This window comes from Emiliania huxleyi (genome assembly GCF_000372725.1).
Source record: "Emiliania huxleyi CCMP1516 unplaced genomic scaffold EMIHUscaffold_1, whole genome shotgun sequence".
NCBI classification, from domain to species: Eukaryota; Haptophyta; order Isochrysidales; family Noelaerhabdaceae; genus Emiliania; species Emiliania huxleyi.
Genome location: NW_005202428.1, coordinates 571,607 through 586,606, shown reverse-complemented (window position 1 = coordinate 586,606; position 15,000 = coordinate 571,607). Strand labels below are relative to the sequence as shown.

Below are 15,000 nucleotides of genomic sequence, written 5' to 3'. Positions count from 1 at the left end.
GCTCGGAGGCGAGAAGCGGCTGCGGCTGCGGTCGCCGCCGTCGCTCGACGCGAATGACGTGCGGAAGCTCGTCCCGGTCGCCTCCTGCCTCGCGGCGGGCCACCTCCTTTCCACCGTCGCACCCGCGTACGGGACTGTCGCCTTCACAAACGTCCGCCGTGCCCCTCTCTCTCTCTCTCTCTCTCTCTCTCTCTCTCTCTCTCTCTCTCTCTCTCTCTCTCTCTCTCTCTCTCTCTCTCTCTCTCTCTCTCTCTCCCCTCTCCCTCCTCCGCCCCCAGCCCTCGCCGGCCTGCGGGACACAGCACCGGCTCGCCTCTGGCCTTGTAGGTCGTCAAGACACTCGAGCCGCTCTTCACCTGCGCCTTCTCGGCGCTGCTGCTCGGCCAGACCTTCCCTCTCCCCGTCTACCTCTCGCTGCTGCCCGTCGTCTTCGGCGTCTGCCTCGCCTCTGCCTCGGAGGCTCACTCCGCCATAGACACACTTCCTTAACACCTCCAGACAATGCCTAGACACTTCCTCGGGACTGCACAGACACCTCCTAGACACTGCCTAGACACTTCCTAGACACTGCCAGAGACACTGCGCAGACACTTCCTAGACACACTGCCCAAGCACCCTCGGCACAACGTGCCTGGCCACACCGGCCCGTGGCCCTCACATCCACCTCCTTCCGACACCGCCAGGTCTCCTTCTCCGCCGTCTCGCTCACCTCCGGCCTCCTCTCCAACGTCGCCTCCGTCTGGCAGTGTCTACCAAGTGTCTAGCGAGTGTCTCGCAAGTGTCTAGGCCTCCTCTCCAACGTCGCCTTCGTCTGGCAGTGTCTACCAAGTGTCTAGCGAGTGTCTCGCAAGTGTCTAGGCCTCCTCTCCAACGTCGCCTTTGCGCTGCGCGCCATCGCCGCCAAGAGCGTCATGTCGGGCGGAGACATCGGCTCGTGCCTCCCCCTCCCCTCGTGCCCGCGCCTCGACTCGGACGTGTCTCGGACGTGTCTCGGACGTGTCTCTCCCGCCGTCTGTAGGCTCGAACCTCACCTCGCAGAACCTGTACGGAGTGCTCACCCTCATGGCCCTCCTCGGCTGCCTCCCCGTCGCCGCTCTCGTCGAGGGGCCTCGCATCGCCGCGGGCACTCGCCTCGCCCAAGCCTCTCGCCCACACCTCGCCCACACCTCCACCTCTCGCCCACACACCTCTCGCCCTCACCTCACCCACACCTCCACCTCTCGCCCACACCTCACCCACACCTCGCCCACACCTCACCCACACCGTCTTGCCGCCAGGCACCGCCGCGACCGTCGAAAAGATGGGCCGCCGCACGTTCGCACGCCAGCTGCTGCTCCTCGGCACGTCGCACTACTTTCGCTACTGCACAACTTCACTTACTTACTTACTTACCCCCACCCTGCTCCTGCTCCTACTACTACTACTACTACTGCTACTACTGCTACTGCTGCTGCTGCTGCTGCTGCTGCTGCTACTCCCATATTCCTGCTGTGATAGGCACGTCGCACTACTTTTACAATGAGTGCGCCTTCCTCGCCCTCTCGTCGGCGAGCCCTACGCCGTCGCCCGCACCTCGGCGAGATCTCGGCGAGATCTTGGCGAGATCTCGGCGAGATCTCGCCATGTAGGTTCACCCGGTGACGCACGCCGTCGCCAACACCGTCAAGCGCGTGCCGAGATACCGCCGAGATACCGCCGAGATACCGCCGAGATACCGCCGAGATTCGAGCCAACATACCGTCACAAGCGCGTCTTCCGCTGCCCTCTGCCTCCCCTCCTCTCCTCCCCTCTGCCTCCCCTCCCCTCTGCCTCTCGGCAGGGCACTCCGTGCACCTCACGCAGCGATTCACTCCCCATCGGTTCGACTCCCATAGGCGCGTCGCCGTCATCCTCATCTCCCTCGTCGTCTTCCGCAACCCGCTCACTCCTGCCGGCGCGCTCGGATCCGCCGTCGCCATCGGCGGCGTCTTCCTCTACTCCCTCGCAAAGGCGCGCTGCTGACGGCGGAAAGGGTGGCCGCCGTTCTCTCTGCGCGGGCAGGGCCGCGAGGCCGCCTCGCCTCTTGCTTGCGCCTTTCAAGTCCAGCTTGCCTCGAGGCGCGTCAAGCTCCAGAGCAAAGCTCGCTCCGGCTCCGGCTCCGGTGGCGCCATGCGCCCGCGCGGCGCGGCGTTCGGACGCCGGATTTTTCGCGCTCGCCACGCAGTCGAGGGTCGTGCCTGGTGTGCTGGAGGAAAGATATGGTGGGCGGGTTTTGGAACTGCGCGCGGCGTATACACGTATACAATCGTTTATACAAATTAGACATGCATGAACACATCCGGATCATCTGGAGATCTCGATCGGTGGGATCTCCCACTGTCCCGGCCGTGTCCCGGAGCTCCCCGGCATACGTCAGTATTGTCTCTCCACGACGCACGAGGGGCGACGGCCGCTCCAATGCGCGACGCACAACATCACTAACAGCACTCGCAGGTTCCGCTAGAGCAGTCTCTCTTCTCGGCCCAGACGTGCGCCTCGAAGCCATCGCAGCGCGCGCTCAGCCGCTCCGCCCACTCGCACGCGGCGCCCGCTCTGCGGTGGCCGAGGAGAAACACGTCAAAGTCGGCCTCGCTCCACGAGGGTGCCCTGTTGCCGCCCACGAGATCGAGCTCGCCCGCGGCAATCGCGCCGGCGAGCGTCGCAGCCGTCTCTCCACCGACGCTGCCGACGACGATTCCATTGCAGACGACCAGTATCAGCTGGGCGCCCGTTTCGGTTTCTGAGCACGCCGCCTCTAGGGCGACGGCGGCAGTGCCTCGCAGCATCTTTGACGTCATCCGCTGGAGAACCTCGCACTTGGCGTAGCAGAAGGCAAACTTGTTTACCGTGCAGTATGCTGGATGCGTGTCCATGAAGTCGACACGGACGCTGCCGAGGTGCAGCCGCGGAGACTCTTGGCCGGACCGGACGGGCATGCACACGCTGACGGCCCCGCCCCCGCCCTGGCCGAATTGCATCCTGCTCTTCGTTGCTCCTCCTGCAGTTGTTCTACAGGAGGGCGCCTGGATCTAAATTTAGTGCGGTGTGAAGTGTTTATCTACTGCATCTTTAGCGCACTTTAGCGCAAATTTAGCGCGAATTTAGCGCAACTTTAGTGCAAATTTAGCGCAAATTTAGCGCAAATTTAGTGCGACTTTACATCCAGATTTAGCGAGGTTTAGTGCGTCTTTAGTCCAGCCGCGCAGTAGGATCCAGCCGCAGCCCCTCGCTGGGCCTCCCTCCCCCTGTCCCCCTGCAGTCCCCTGCCCACTCGCAAAAGTTCCCCGTCCCGTCCCCAACCGAACGAAGAAAACCCGGTGTATTTGCCATTGCACTTAGGAGGAGGTGCATGCCTGGGGCTGGATCCAACATGCTACGAGTACACGCGTATGTAAAGCTGCTTGCGGTGACTACATGGATCATGGCCATTTGGCCGTTTCTGTCATCGTGGTCTGGATCCTTCATCCTTTGGTTCAACATTGGTTTTGAAATTCCAACACCGACCCTCACCTCTACTCTATTACAGCTGGTGGTCACGGGCACAGCATGGGTTGTGCGGTCGGAGGTGGTGCTTGCGGTGGCGCATTCAACTGTGCTGGTCCTCCTCTCGGGAATCGGTGCTGTGCCTGTGCTCAGTCGGGAGATCTTGCTCTGGAGGGCGGCATATCTAGCCTCACTGGGAGCCTGCCTTTGGGTCATGAGGGCAGGGGCCAGGCATCTCCTGTGGTGCATTCTTGGCAGCCAAGGAGCAAAGCACGCGGCCCTGGCTAGCTGTGGTGTGGCCGGGAAGCCGTGCTAAAGGTGCGTGCCCGCACTAAAGATGCGGGACCCACACTAAATGTACTGCAGCTGCCCGCACCTAAAGTGAACTAAATGTGGCGCTAAATTGGAGATAAAACACACTAAATATGTGCTAAATATGTGCTAAATTTGCACTAAATTTGCACTAAATTTGCGTTAAAGTCGCACTATATACGCACTCGAACACGCACTAAATAGCGCACTAAACTATCACTAAAGTTCATTCACACGCACTAAATTTAGACCCAGGCGCCCTCCTCTACAGCAAGCAGCTTCCTCGGCGAGAATTACACATACGGCCCCTCAACGCACCTCGCGAGCGGAAAAACTGTAATGATGGAGAGGAAAAGAATGCACCAAAGAATGACTCGGGCAGAAGTTTCTCGGAATCTGCGCAGGCAAAGCTCAGCTCTCGGTGTCGAACACCTCTCCGACGCGCTCGACTATAGTCAGCTACTCCTGTGGGAAGAGACCCAGGGAGGGAGTAGCGTGAGCTCGCACAGCTCTCGCTCTAATGCTCAGCCTGCTCGCGATCCAGCTGCCCGGGCTATCGCCGCAGCCGCCCACCTCGCGTCGTGCGCTCCTGCGCCAGGCCGGCGCGCTGGGCGCGGGCGCGGCGGGGCTCGCCGCTGCGCCGCCTGCGTCGTTCGCCGGATTGCTTCCGCCCAAGCAGGGGATTGAGAAGACCAAGCCGGCGGATGCGGAGTTGGACGACGAGCTGCTCGCCTCCAAGTCGGTCCGGGACGGCATCGCCGCGCTCAAGCAGTACCGCAAGTCCGCCATCTCTCTGCAGGACCAGTTTGCAAAGGACGGCAACATGAACCTGATCCCCGTCATCCGGAAGGAGTTCGACTTCTCCAAGCTGCGCGACGACCTCAACGTGGTCACGACCGTCTTCGACGACCAGACCCAGCTCACCACCGACCAGCGCACCCGCAGGTGCACACCAGCCCCACCTCCCGCCCTCACCTGCCGGCCGATCCCTCCCGACTGCCCTGCTCCCGACTGCCCTGCGCCTGCACCCTGCGCCAGCATCATCTACGACCTGACGGAGCTGGAGAACGCCGCCCGCCTCAAGAAGGGCGACCCGGAGCGCACGCCGAAGAAGATTGCCAACGTCCAAAAGTGGTTTGTGAAGCTCGACAAAGCGCGCCGCCCAGCCCCTGCACCGCCGCCCGCCTTCGCACCGCCGCGCCGCCTGCGTCACCTTGCGGGACCTGGGGCCAGCCTCGCGGGATTCGGGGCCAGCGCGCTCTCAGCGCACACTCGCCGCGCCGGCAGGACTTTGGCGACTTGTTCGAGTACTTTCCCGCCTCGGCGCTGAACTATGTCCCCCCTCCGCCCCCGCCCCCGCCGCCCCCTGCGGCCGAGGAGTAGAGTCAGGTCTGTCTCGTGTCGCCGCTCCCCCGCCTCCGCTGCTCGCGGCCCTGTCCGCCCTGCGAGTCGGAGTTGTCGTCGTTTGCGCGCGGCCTCTTCGACGCCCGTCCCCTGGGCTTTTGGTTGCTGCTCCGGAGCGAGAGAGAGCTCGCCTTCTCTCTCGCCGTGAGGAATCGCATAGATGGGCCCAGGTAGGAGGCTCCACGCCACCTGAATCGCGTCGTGCCACCTGAAAGCCAAAAAAAGGAATATTTGAACGAGACACACGCGGAAAGCGCCACGTGCCTCCACGAGTCCTTTGCAGCTTTTTGCACAAAATGCAGGTGGCTTTAGCCACTTGCTCCATGAGCAAAACAGTCCAAAAAGCACCTGGAGCAGATGGCTTACGCCGCCTGTGGACATGGGCAAAACAGTGCAAAAAGCACCTGGAGCAGATGGCTTACGCCGCCTGTGGACATGGGCAAAACAGTGCAAAAAGCACCTGGAGCAGATGGCTTACGCCGCCTGTGGCCATGGGCAAACAGTGCAAAAAGCACCTGGAGTAGATTCCAAACGCCGCCTGTGGCCATGTGACCGCTCGGGTGGCGCCAGGTGGCTTCGCCCCCCTCCAAGCCACCTGCCCCCCTCGCCACACCTGCCTGGAGGGCTGGAGCACGTGCGCCACCTGGGCCCGGGCAGGTGGCTCCAGGTGGCTTCGGCCCCTCTAAGCCACCTGCATGCCCCCCCTCGCCACACCTGGAGGGCTGGAGCACGTGCGCCACCTGGGCGTCACTTCGGGAATTTCATCGTGCGTGTTCTTTTGAATAGGAATGTACTATACACCGCCTCGGCACCACGAGCCGCCCCCGCCGCGCCTCCACAATCCACTCTCGCAACTCTACCGCGCAGCCAGCACACGACGTCGGCGAGGCCGACAAAGCTCTGCATGGCCTGGTTTATCGGGGATCGAGTGATGGCGTATTATCGGGCAGTCTTCTCATTGGCGAGTCAGACTGCTCAGCGTCGGCAGCAACGGCGCGTGAGCAGCGCAGCCACCGGCTCCTGCGGCGTTTGCAGCCACACCAAACGCCCGCGCGGGCCGGGTTGAAGCCCCAGGCTTATGTCGACGCCGGACATTGATTGTAGCCGCCGATGACCGCCGCAGGCCCTCTTTCACACACCCCACAGTCCCAGTTTGCAGCGCGGGGAGGAGCGGGGAGGCTCGCGTTTGGCAGGCCAGCCCTTCCGTGGCTCGGATTTTCCGTTTCCGAATTCAAACTTGCGCCAGGTGGCGCACGTGCTCCGGCCCTCCAGGTGTGGCGAGGGGGGGCATGCAGGTGGCTTGGAGGGGCCGAAGCCACCTGGCGCCACCTGCCCACCCATCAGGCCCAGGTGGCGCACGTGCTCCAGCCCTCCATGTGTGGCGAGGGGGGCGGGGCAGGTGGCTTGGAGGGGCCGAAGCCACCTGGAGCCACCTGCCCAGGCCCAGGTGGCGCACGTGCTCCAGCCCTCCTCGTGTGGCGAGGGAGGGGGGGCAGGTGGCTTGGAGGGGGCTGAAGCCACCTGTTGCCACCTGCCCGGGCCCAGGTGGCGCACGTGCTCCAGCCCTCCACGTGTGGCGAGGGGGGCGGGGCAGGTGGCTTGGAGGGGGCCGAAGCCCTTGGCGCCACCCGAGCGCATCACATGGCCACAGGCGGCGTTTGGAATCTACTCCAGGTGCTTTTTGCACTGTTTTGCCCATGGCCACAGGCGGCGTAAGCCGTCTGCTCCAGGTGCTTTTTGCACTGTTTTGCCCATGTCCACAGGCGGCGTAAGCCATCTGCTCCAGGTGCTTTTTGCACTGTTTTGCCCATGTCCACAGGCGGCGTAAGCCATCTGCTCCAGGTGCTTTTTGCACTGTTTTGCTCATGGAGCAAGTGGCTAAAGCCACCTGCATTTTTGTGCAAAAGGCTCTAAAATGGCCGAAATCCCTGTTGGCGCACGTGGCGATTGCCACGTGTGCCTCGGCTAAGAGGCCTCTCCAGGCGAGAGTCAGGTGGCACGACGCGAGTCAGGTGGCGTGGAGCCTCCTACCTGGGCCCATCTCTCAGGAATCGGCGCATCCGACAACTAGCACTTAGCAGCGGTAAGCGCAGAGGCCGACAGGCAGCACACGCGCAGGGGATGTAGAGAGGCTGGGGCCGAGGCTCTCACGGTACATTTCATTTTCAACGAGTTGCCAGTGCATGCCCATATAAGACACATATGGGATATGGGGGGAGATATGCGGGGTTTTCTTTCTCGGTGTTCGGTTTTTTCGCGCGCGCTTTTCCGCTTTTGACCGCGCAAGATAAAGGGTGGCTAAGGGCTCTGCCCGCAAGGGCCAAGGCGCCCGCGTCGCCGACGCCCCGGTACTCAGCTTCTCGTAAAAAAAACTGTTCAGTTTTCAAAGGCAATGGTGCGCCAGCACTGGGCTTGCGCCCATGACACACAGGCTTCTGGGCGCTGCGCGTGTATTTGCGTGCGCGCGGGTGCCGGATCAGCGGCCAGCTTCCCATCTGGGGCAGGGAACCCCCAGCGACGCTAGTGTGGCCTACGGTAGCCACAGCTTGTACGCGATCCCGGGGCAGCCGGGGGGTGTGGACTCTAGAGACTAGAGCTCCAAGAGAGGATAGGGAGAGGAAGGGAGATTGGTGTGCCGGTTTTTCGCGCGAAAGCATTTTTTTTCAGTTTTCAAAGGCAAAACATGACGCTCTGCGGTTGGTGCACCCCTCACACTGACACATTCCCCTCATCCCTTACCCTTGGCTGAGCACATCTACCTGCGAGCTAGTCTCTCCGCATTCTCTCCCCTAGTCATCCGCCCGCGCCGCGCGCCATCTAATGGGCGTCTATAGTGCAGCCACTGACGGCACTATTCCAAAGGAGCGGTCGATGCCTCGCCTAGAGTTCGGGTGGACTTGCGCACTGCTTAGCCCTGAGGGGGGAGTGTGTGTGAGGTGGTGTAATGTTGTCCCGTTTCAGGCGGCAGGTCAGGGGATTAGCCGGGAGGATTCGGCAGCTCAGCCGGGGGCTGAGCGTCTGCAGGCAGCCTTCCGCCCGCGCCGAAATTCACAGCCCTCCCGGGCCGACGGGGTGCTCCTTGGATCGGGCCCCGCTCCCCGCTTTTCCTGTACCTGGACTGTCCGGGTCAGGAGGGTGAGAGTATTGGGTGGGCGAGGGCAGTACATCTGGCGGGTGGCGATTGAGGGACAGCAAGTGGGTTGGTTGGGGGGTCAATGGGCGCGCGGGCGGCGCTTCTCGTGGTCCTGGGCGAGCAGGGGCAGTGGTTAGGAGTCTTGGGCCTGGAGATATGAGGATTGTCGAGATGTCATGCGAGAGCGGTAGGTGCGGTAGCGCCTAGGATGCCATCGGCAGCACCCAGGGTGCCATCGGCAGCACCCAGGGTGCCACCGGTAGCGCCCAGGGTGCCACCGGTAGCGCCCAGGGTGCCACCGGTAGCGCCCAGGGTGCCACCGGTAGCATCTTCCTGGATGCCACCGGTCGGTAGCATCCAGGGTGCCACCGGCAGCGCCCAGGGTGCCCACCGGCAGCGCCCAGGGTGGGTGCCACCCGGCAGCGCCCAGGGTGCCACTGGCAGCGCCCAGGGTGCCACGCACGCCCGCACGCCCCGCTAAGGGTGCCACGCACGCCCCGCGCGCACGCCCGCACGCCCGCGCGCACGCCGCACTACGCGGCACTGCCCAAGTTCCCTCACGCTCAGATTCCCTCACGCTCAGATTCCCTCACGCTCAGATTCCGTGCAAGGGGGTGCCGAGGTATATGCCGCAGGCCGGGATGGAGTGAGATCTTGCGGGGCAGGGCGTGGGCTAGCGCGTGAGGGCGCAGGCAAGTGCCCGAGGGTATGGGGGTGGGCGCTGCCCTGGGGCTACCCGTAGCATTGTCGGCTCAGTGATGGGTATCCGACCCTCCCTCAGCTTCGCCTGCGGCGCGCGCACTTGTCACTTTCCACAAGTCTGCGGTGTTCTGAGTGGAGTGCGAGTGGATGGAGGCGTGTGTGCGTCTTCCCGTCATCCAGAGAGCCGACTCGGCGGCAGACTCTGGCATCGCCCTCGCGGACCGCAGCTTGAGCTTACCTCTTACTTACCTAAAAATCCTTCGGGCCGGCTCTGGCTTGACCTTGAGTTCTTAGCTCGCTAAGAAACCACGGCCTGGGGGGTGGGTGAGGGCTGTGGAAAGGCTTATAGAAACGGCGGCGTGCCGAGAAATCCTATTTTCTTAATGCCCGCAACCCACTGTATGGACTCATGGGATGCGGTCGCTAGCTTTCCTCGCCTACCTCCCGTGGCTCGCTCAAGCGACCCATGGCAACACTGTCCTCGGGGGTGCCTTCGCCTCGCCCTCGGCGGCTGCGCTGGTGTTGCCGAGTTGCGCCGCGTTGGCGTCGCTCTCGAGGAGGGCAGTCGCGCCGGGCTGAGCACCTAGTACCGTACGACTCGAGGGTCTCGAACCCAGTGTGGGTTCGGTACTGTGGCCGTAGGGTGGGGATGAGGACCTAGTACCGTACACTCCAGGGTCTCGAACCCAGTGTGGGTTCGGTCCTGTGGCCGTAGGGTGGGGATGCGCACCCAGTGCCGCACCCACGGGATGTCGCGCGCGCAGTGTGCGTTCGGTACTGTGGCTGTAGGGTGGGGCGCCCACCCAGTGCACCCACGGGATGTCGCGCGCGTGCTCAGAGGCGAGCACCAGCTGCGACCTCGTGCGCTCTCCTACCCCGAGATCACGTCCGAGATTGGACGAGGCTTGGACGAGAGGAGCACCAGCTGCGACCTCGTGCGCTCTCCTCCGCGCGGCTCAAGCTCGTTGTTGTTTGGCTGGATCAGCGCGTCCACCTCGCGGCTGCCTGCAGGAAGGTTCAGGGAAAGGTCCGAAGACACTTCAGAGAGGGGGCTGTGGCGTCTTCCCTCTCGCGGCTGCCTGCAGGAAGGTTCAGGGAAGGGTCCGGGGGCACTTCAGAGAGGGGGCTGTGGCGTCTTCCCTCTCGCGGCTGCCGTCGGCCAGCTGCACCAGAGCGAGCGAGACCACGCGGTGCACCGAGTGCACCTGCGGCCGGAGATATGGGGAGATGTGGCGAGATATGGCGAGACCACGCGGTGCACCGAGTGCACCTGCGGTGTGGGGAGAGGGGGAGATATGGGGAGATATGGCGAGATATGGCGAGACCACGCGGTGCACCGAGTGCTCCTGCGGCCGGAGATATGGGGAGATATGGCGAGATATGGCGAGACCACGCGGTGCACCGAGTGCACCTGCGGCCGGAGATATGGGGGGATATGGGGAGATATGGCGAGACCACGCGGTGCACCGAGTTCACCTGCGGGAGGTCGTCGTCGAGGTCGATCTCGTCGTCTGCGAAGATTGCGGTGAAGCCCGCCGCCGGGATGAGCGTCTGAACGGTCGCCTAAGAACGAATGCCACCCGCCGTCAAAAAAAGAAAAGCGGCGGTTGAGCTGCGGCACGGCCGCCTCCGGCGGTGGCGGCGGCGGCGGCGGCTCCGGCGCGAAGAAGCGAGCCGGCAGCAGCCGCTTGTCGATGGCCTGCTGCAGGCCTCCCGCCTCCTCGTCGAAGGCTGTGGCCGCTGCGGCGTCGGTGGCGGTGCTGCAGCTGCTGTGCATGTGCGCGTAGGCCCTCGCCTTGATCGCCGTGAGAAATCCGTCGAGGCCGAGGTACTCAGCGAGCAGCAACACGCGGGTGGCGAGGCCGACGTCGCCGGGCGGCAGCAGCACGCATGACGGCACGCGAGAGCAGCACGCCAAACGCGTCAGCGTCGCAGTCGAGGAAGATCGGATCGTCCGGCGTCGCCTGCAGGAGAGACGCGTCGCGGACGTGGAGCGGCAATCCTCGCGTGCCGCACGGCGATAAGGAGGGATGGCAGAGCGGTGTGGAGTGCACAGTAGGTAGCTTGCGGCGTCTGTTGCGGGCGCACCGGGCTCCACCGCACGAGGAGTGAGCGAAAGTAGGAGGAGGCACCCTCGAGCGTCGAGCGCGACGAGACGAAGCGAGTGCCGCCGACATCGATAATAAAAAGAAATACGGTGAAAAAGAAATACGCGGGCGGAAGACGAGGCCGCGGAAGGGGCTCGCCGTCCGCTCAGGGCGAAGTAGGTTCCCTTGGCGAAGTGAGCCGCCGGCACGTGCGAGCGCGGCATCCCCCCCAAGGCGGCGGCGAGTCGCGGCGCGCCGTGTCCCGCGCAGTTGACGACCTCGTCACATGCGAGCTGGGTGCCGTCGGCTGTACGAAGCAGCACGCGCCCCCCGGCGCCGCAGCCCGCGGCGGCATCGCTGCCACCGCACTCCCCCCCCACCACGCTGCTGCCGAGCGCTAGCGTCGCCCCGTGCCGCTCTGCATCCGCCAGCAGCGCCGTCATGAAGGCGTGGCTGTCGACGATGCCTGTCGAGGGCGAGTGCAGCGCGCCCACACAGCGCACCTCTGGCTCCAGCCGCGCCGCCTCTGCGGAGGTCAGGCGGACGAGAGCCTCGCCGCTGCCGCTCAGCCCGTTGGCGCGCGCCTTCTCCGCGACCGCGTCCAGCTGGGCGAGCTCTCCCTCCTCGGTGGCGACCAGCAGCTTGAGCCGCATCGCGAGTACGGCACGGCGTACGCCTCGCAGAAGGAGTAGAGCGCTCTCCGGCCCTCGACGCAGGCACGCGCCTTCAGCGAGCCTGCGGTGTAGTAGATGCCGGCGTGCACGACCTCAGAGTTGCGAGACGACGTGCCCGAGCCGGTCAGGCTCTCCGACTCGAGCAGGAGCACCTCTCGGCCCGAGCGAGACAGCGCACGAGCGACGGCGAGACCGACGACGCCGCCGCCGACCACGGCCGTCTGCACGCGCTCGAGCATATGCGGACCGCCAGGAGGGAGGCGTGCAGGCGAGGAACGCCGGCAACGCAGCGGTCAGGTCCGAGGCGAGTTGCATGGCGAACCCTCACAGCTCACAGCTCACTCCCGCTCCCACACCTCGATCTTCTTGGGCAGCAGCTGGTTCGACAGGTCCTCTCCGTGGCCTAGGCAGCCGTACTCGCCCTCGCCCCAGGCAAAGACAGCGCCGTCGGCGGTGGTAGCGAGGCTGGAAAAGCCGCTTCCCGCCGACACAGCGACGACGCGCCGGCCAGCAAAGGCCTCGATCTTCTTCGGCAGGAGCTGGCGCTGCTCATCGCCGTGGCCCAGCTTGCCAAAGACTCCATAGCCCCAGCTCCAGATGGCGCCGTCGGCGGTGATGGCGAGGCTGTGGCTGTTTCCAGCCGACACAGCCTCGACGCGCTGGCCAGCAAAAGCCTCGATCTTCTTTGGCAGCCACTGGCGTTGCTCGTCGCCGTGGCCCAGCCTGCCTAAGCTTCCACTACCCCAGCTCCAGACAGCGCCGTCGGCGGTGATTGCGAGGCTGTAGCTGCTTCCAGCCAGCACAGCAATCACGCGCCGCCCCGCCAAGGCCTCGACCTTCTTCGGCAGCAGCTGACTCTGGTAGTCGCCGTGGCCCAACTTGCCATAGCCTCCCTGGCCCCAGCTCCAGACGGCGCCATCGGCGGTGAGGGCGAGGCTGTGGCCGCTCGCACCCGACACAGCGACGACGCGCCGCCCAGCAAAGGCCTCGATCTTATTTGGCAGCGGCTGGTGCTGGTAGTCGCCGTGGCCCAGCTGGCCCACGCCTCCATCGCCCCAGCCCCACACGGCGCCATCGGCGGTGAGGGCGAGGCTATGCGCGGATCCAGCCGAGACAGCGACCACGCGCTGGCCCGCCAAAACCTCGATCTTCTTCGGCTGCCACTGGTCCTGCTCGTCGCCGTGGCCCAGCTTGTCATAGCCTCCATCGCCCCAGCTCCAGACGGTGCCGTCAGCGGCGACGGCAAGGCTGTGGCTGCATCCAGCCGACACGCTCACCGCGCGCTCGCCGCCCAGCGTCGAGGGGAGACGGGTCGGCGTGTTGAGCTGCAGCACGCCATCGCCGTGGCCGAGAAGACCTGGAAACAATTCCTCCTCGTTGTCCTCGTCGTCCTCCTCGCCTTCCAAAGCTGTGCCGCACGACGAGAGCCGCCCCTCGCCGTCGATGAAGACGCTGTGCCGCATGCCTACCGCCGCCCTCGCCGGCGGGTTGGACTCGCACAGCAGCGCCGAATAGCACAGCCACCGCACGGCGCAGCTATCGTCCTCTGGCTGCGCCGGCAGCTCGAAGCCGCGCTCTTGCGCCCGCATGCGGATGGCCTCCACCGCAAGCGAGGCGTGGAAGAGCTTCGAGACGGCCGCGACGCGAGCGATGTCGGCGGGGTCGCAGCGAGAGAGGGCGCGCACGATGAGCTCCGTGGGGAGGTCGAGGAGGCGGGCGGGCAGCGGCGTGTCTGGCGAGGGGGCGGCGGTGGCGGCGGTGGCGAGGCGGCGCGAGCGGCGGCGCGGCGGGGCAGACATCGCGAGAAAAAGAAAGCGGGGCTGAAAGAAAATCCTAGGGGGCGGGGTGTGCCGTCCTTCCCATCCCTCCCTAGATCGTTTTCTTTTTCGTTTTTATCCCTAAAATAAAAAGGAATCCCGGATCGAAAGGGCCGAGAAAAGTCGGCCTTGCGCTCGTGCACACCAGGGGCTGGGCGCACAGAGCCCCGACCTTCTCACTACGCCCATGCCTCGACCCTCTTGGGCAGCAGCTGGTTCGACAAGTCCTCTCCGTGGCCAAGGCAGCTGCACTCGCCCTCGCCCCAGGCAAAGACAGCACCGTCGGCGGTGAGGGCGAGGCTGTGCGCGACTCCAGCCGCCACAGCGATGACGCGCCGGCCCGCCAAGGCCTCGACCTTCTTGGGCAACAGCTGGCACTGCTCGTCACCGTGGCCCAACTTGCCAGAGGGTCCCCAGCCCCAGCTCCAGACGGCACCATCGGCAGTGATGGCGACGCTGTGGTCGACTCCAGCCGACACAGCGACGACACGTTGGCCAGCCACCGCCTCGACCTTCTTCGGCAAGAGCTGGCGTTGCTCGTCGCCGTGGCCCAACCGGCCGTCGTCTACGGCCCCAGCTCCAAACGGCTCCGCCGGCGGTGAGGGCGAGGCTGTGGCTGCTTCCAGCCAGCACAGCGATCACACGCCGCCCAGCAAAGGTCTCGATCTTCTTCGGCAGCAGCTGACTCTGGTAGTCGCCGTGGCCCAACCGGCCGTCGTCTCCCCAGCCCCAACTCCAGACGGCTCCATCGGCGGTGAGGGCGAGGTTGTGGTAGCGTCCAGCCGACACAGCGGCAACGCGCTGGCCAGCCAAGGCCTCGACCTTCTCGGGCAGCGGCTGGTTCTGCTCGTCGCCGTGGCCCAGTTTGCCCAAGCCTCCAAAGCCCCAGCTCCAGACAGAGCCGTCGGCGGTAACGGCGAGGCTGTGGCTGCCTCCAGCCGATACAGCGATGACGCGCGGGCCCGCAAAGGCCTCGATCTTCTTGGGCAGCCACTGGGTCTGCTCGTCGCCGTGGCCCAACGGGCTGATGCCTCCACTGCCCCAGCTCCAGACAGCTCCGTCGGCGGTGAGGGCGAGGCTGTACGAATCTCCAGCCGACACGCTCATGGCACGCTCGCCACCCAACGTCAGCGGAAGGCGTGTCGGCGTGTTGAGCCGCAGCACGCCCTCGCCGTGACCGAGAAGGCCTGAACGATCCTCGTCGTCCTCCTCCTCGTCCTCCCCGCCCTCCGCTGCCAAACCGCACGACGCGAGCCGCCCCTCGCCGTCAATGAAGAGGCTGTGAGACTCGCCTGCAGCCACCCTCGCCGGCGGGTTGGACTCGCACAGCAGCGCCGAATAGCACAGCCACCGCACGGCACAGCCCTCGC

The 15,000-nt window shown here is 64.9% G+C and overlaps 4 protein-coding genes across 4 annotated transcripts in view; 2 read left to right on the top strand and 2 right to left on the bottom strand.

The window, feature by feature from the left end:
- Positions 1-2,134, top strand: part of EMIHUDRAFT_460932 (hypothetical protein) — a 2,499-nt gene extending 365 nt beyond the window's left edge. Inside the window, exons 1-8 of the mRNA XM_005793939.1 lie at positions 1-151; positions 328-459; positions 684-756; positions 859-996; positions 1,278-1,344; positions 1,502-1,547; positions 1,629-1,666; positions 1,875-2,134. The exon at positions 1-151 is cut by the window's left edge and continues 365 nt beyond it. Coding sequence (XP_005793996.1) covers positions 1-151; positions 328-459; positions 684-756; positions 859-996; positions 1,278-1,344; positions 1,502-1,547; positions 1,629-1,666; positions 1,875-2,001 — 772 coding nt within the window. The 3' untranslated portion in view covers positions 2,002-2,134. The remainder of the gene's footprint in view (positions 152-327; positions 460-683; positions 757-858; positions 997-1,277; positions 1,345-1,501; positions 1,548-1,628; positions 1,667-1,874) is intronic.
- A 322-nt stretch (positions 2,135-2,456) lies between these two features.
- Positions 2,457-2,996, bottom strand: EMIHUDRAFT_193928 (hypothetical protein; the record flags this gene model as incomplete). The annotated part of the gene is made up of 1 exon (XM_005793938.1): positions 2,457-2,996. One exon carries the CDS (start codon positions 2,994-2,996, stop codon positions 2,457-2,459), a length of 540 nt encoding a protein of 179 aa, XP_005793995.1.
- A 1,311-nt stretch (positions 2,997-4,307) lies between these two features.
- EMIHUDRAFT_431703 (hypothetical protein) lies at positions 4,308-7,406 on the top strand. The gene is made up of 4 exons (XM_005793937.1): positions 4,308-4,758; positions 4,852-4,966; positions 5,101-5,196; positions 7,266-7,406. Exons 1-3 carry the CDS (start codon positions 4,334-4,336, stop codon positions 5,194-5,196), a joined length of 636 nt encoding a protein of 211 aa, XP_005793994.1. The 5' UTR covers positions 4,308-4,333; the 3' UTR covers positions 7,266-7,406.
- Positions 7,407-9,507: 2,101 nt separating this feature from the next.
- EMIHUDRAFT_193923 (hypothetical protein) lies at positions 9,508-12,052 on the bottom strand (the record flags this gene model as incomplete). Its single annotated transcript, XM_005793936.1, has 11 exons — positions 9,508-9,627; positions 9,856-9,903; positions 9,975-10,046; positions 10,222-10,257; positions 10,378-10,398; positions 10,520-10,615; positions 10,948-11,016; positions 11,141-11,185; positions 11,349-11,417; positions 11,520-11,762; positions 11,807-12,052. The coding sequence occupies 11 exons, from the start codon at positions 12,050-12,052 to the stop codon at positions 9,508-9,510; spliced, it is 1,065 nt and encodes a 354-aa protein (XP_005793993.1).
- Between the last annotated feature and the right edge of the window lie 2,948 nt (positions 12,053-15,000).

What these genes read in the sequence shown, in the direction of transcription:
- EMIHUDRAFT_431703 (XM_005793937.1), top strand. Translation starts at nt 4,334, where the DNA reads ATGCTCAGCCTGCTCGCGATCCAGCTGCCCGGGCTATCGCCGCAGCCG. An exon ending in ACCGACCAGCGCACCCGCAG is followed by an intron (nt 4,759 to 4,851) that starts GTGCACACCAGC and finishes ACCCTGCGCCAG; the next exon opens with CATCATCTACGACCTGACGG. An exon ending in GGTTTGTGAAGCTCGACAAA is followed by an intron (nt 4,967 to 5,100) that starts GCGCGCCGCCCA and finishes CCGCGCCGGCAG; the next exon opens with GACTTTGGCGACTTGTTCGA.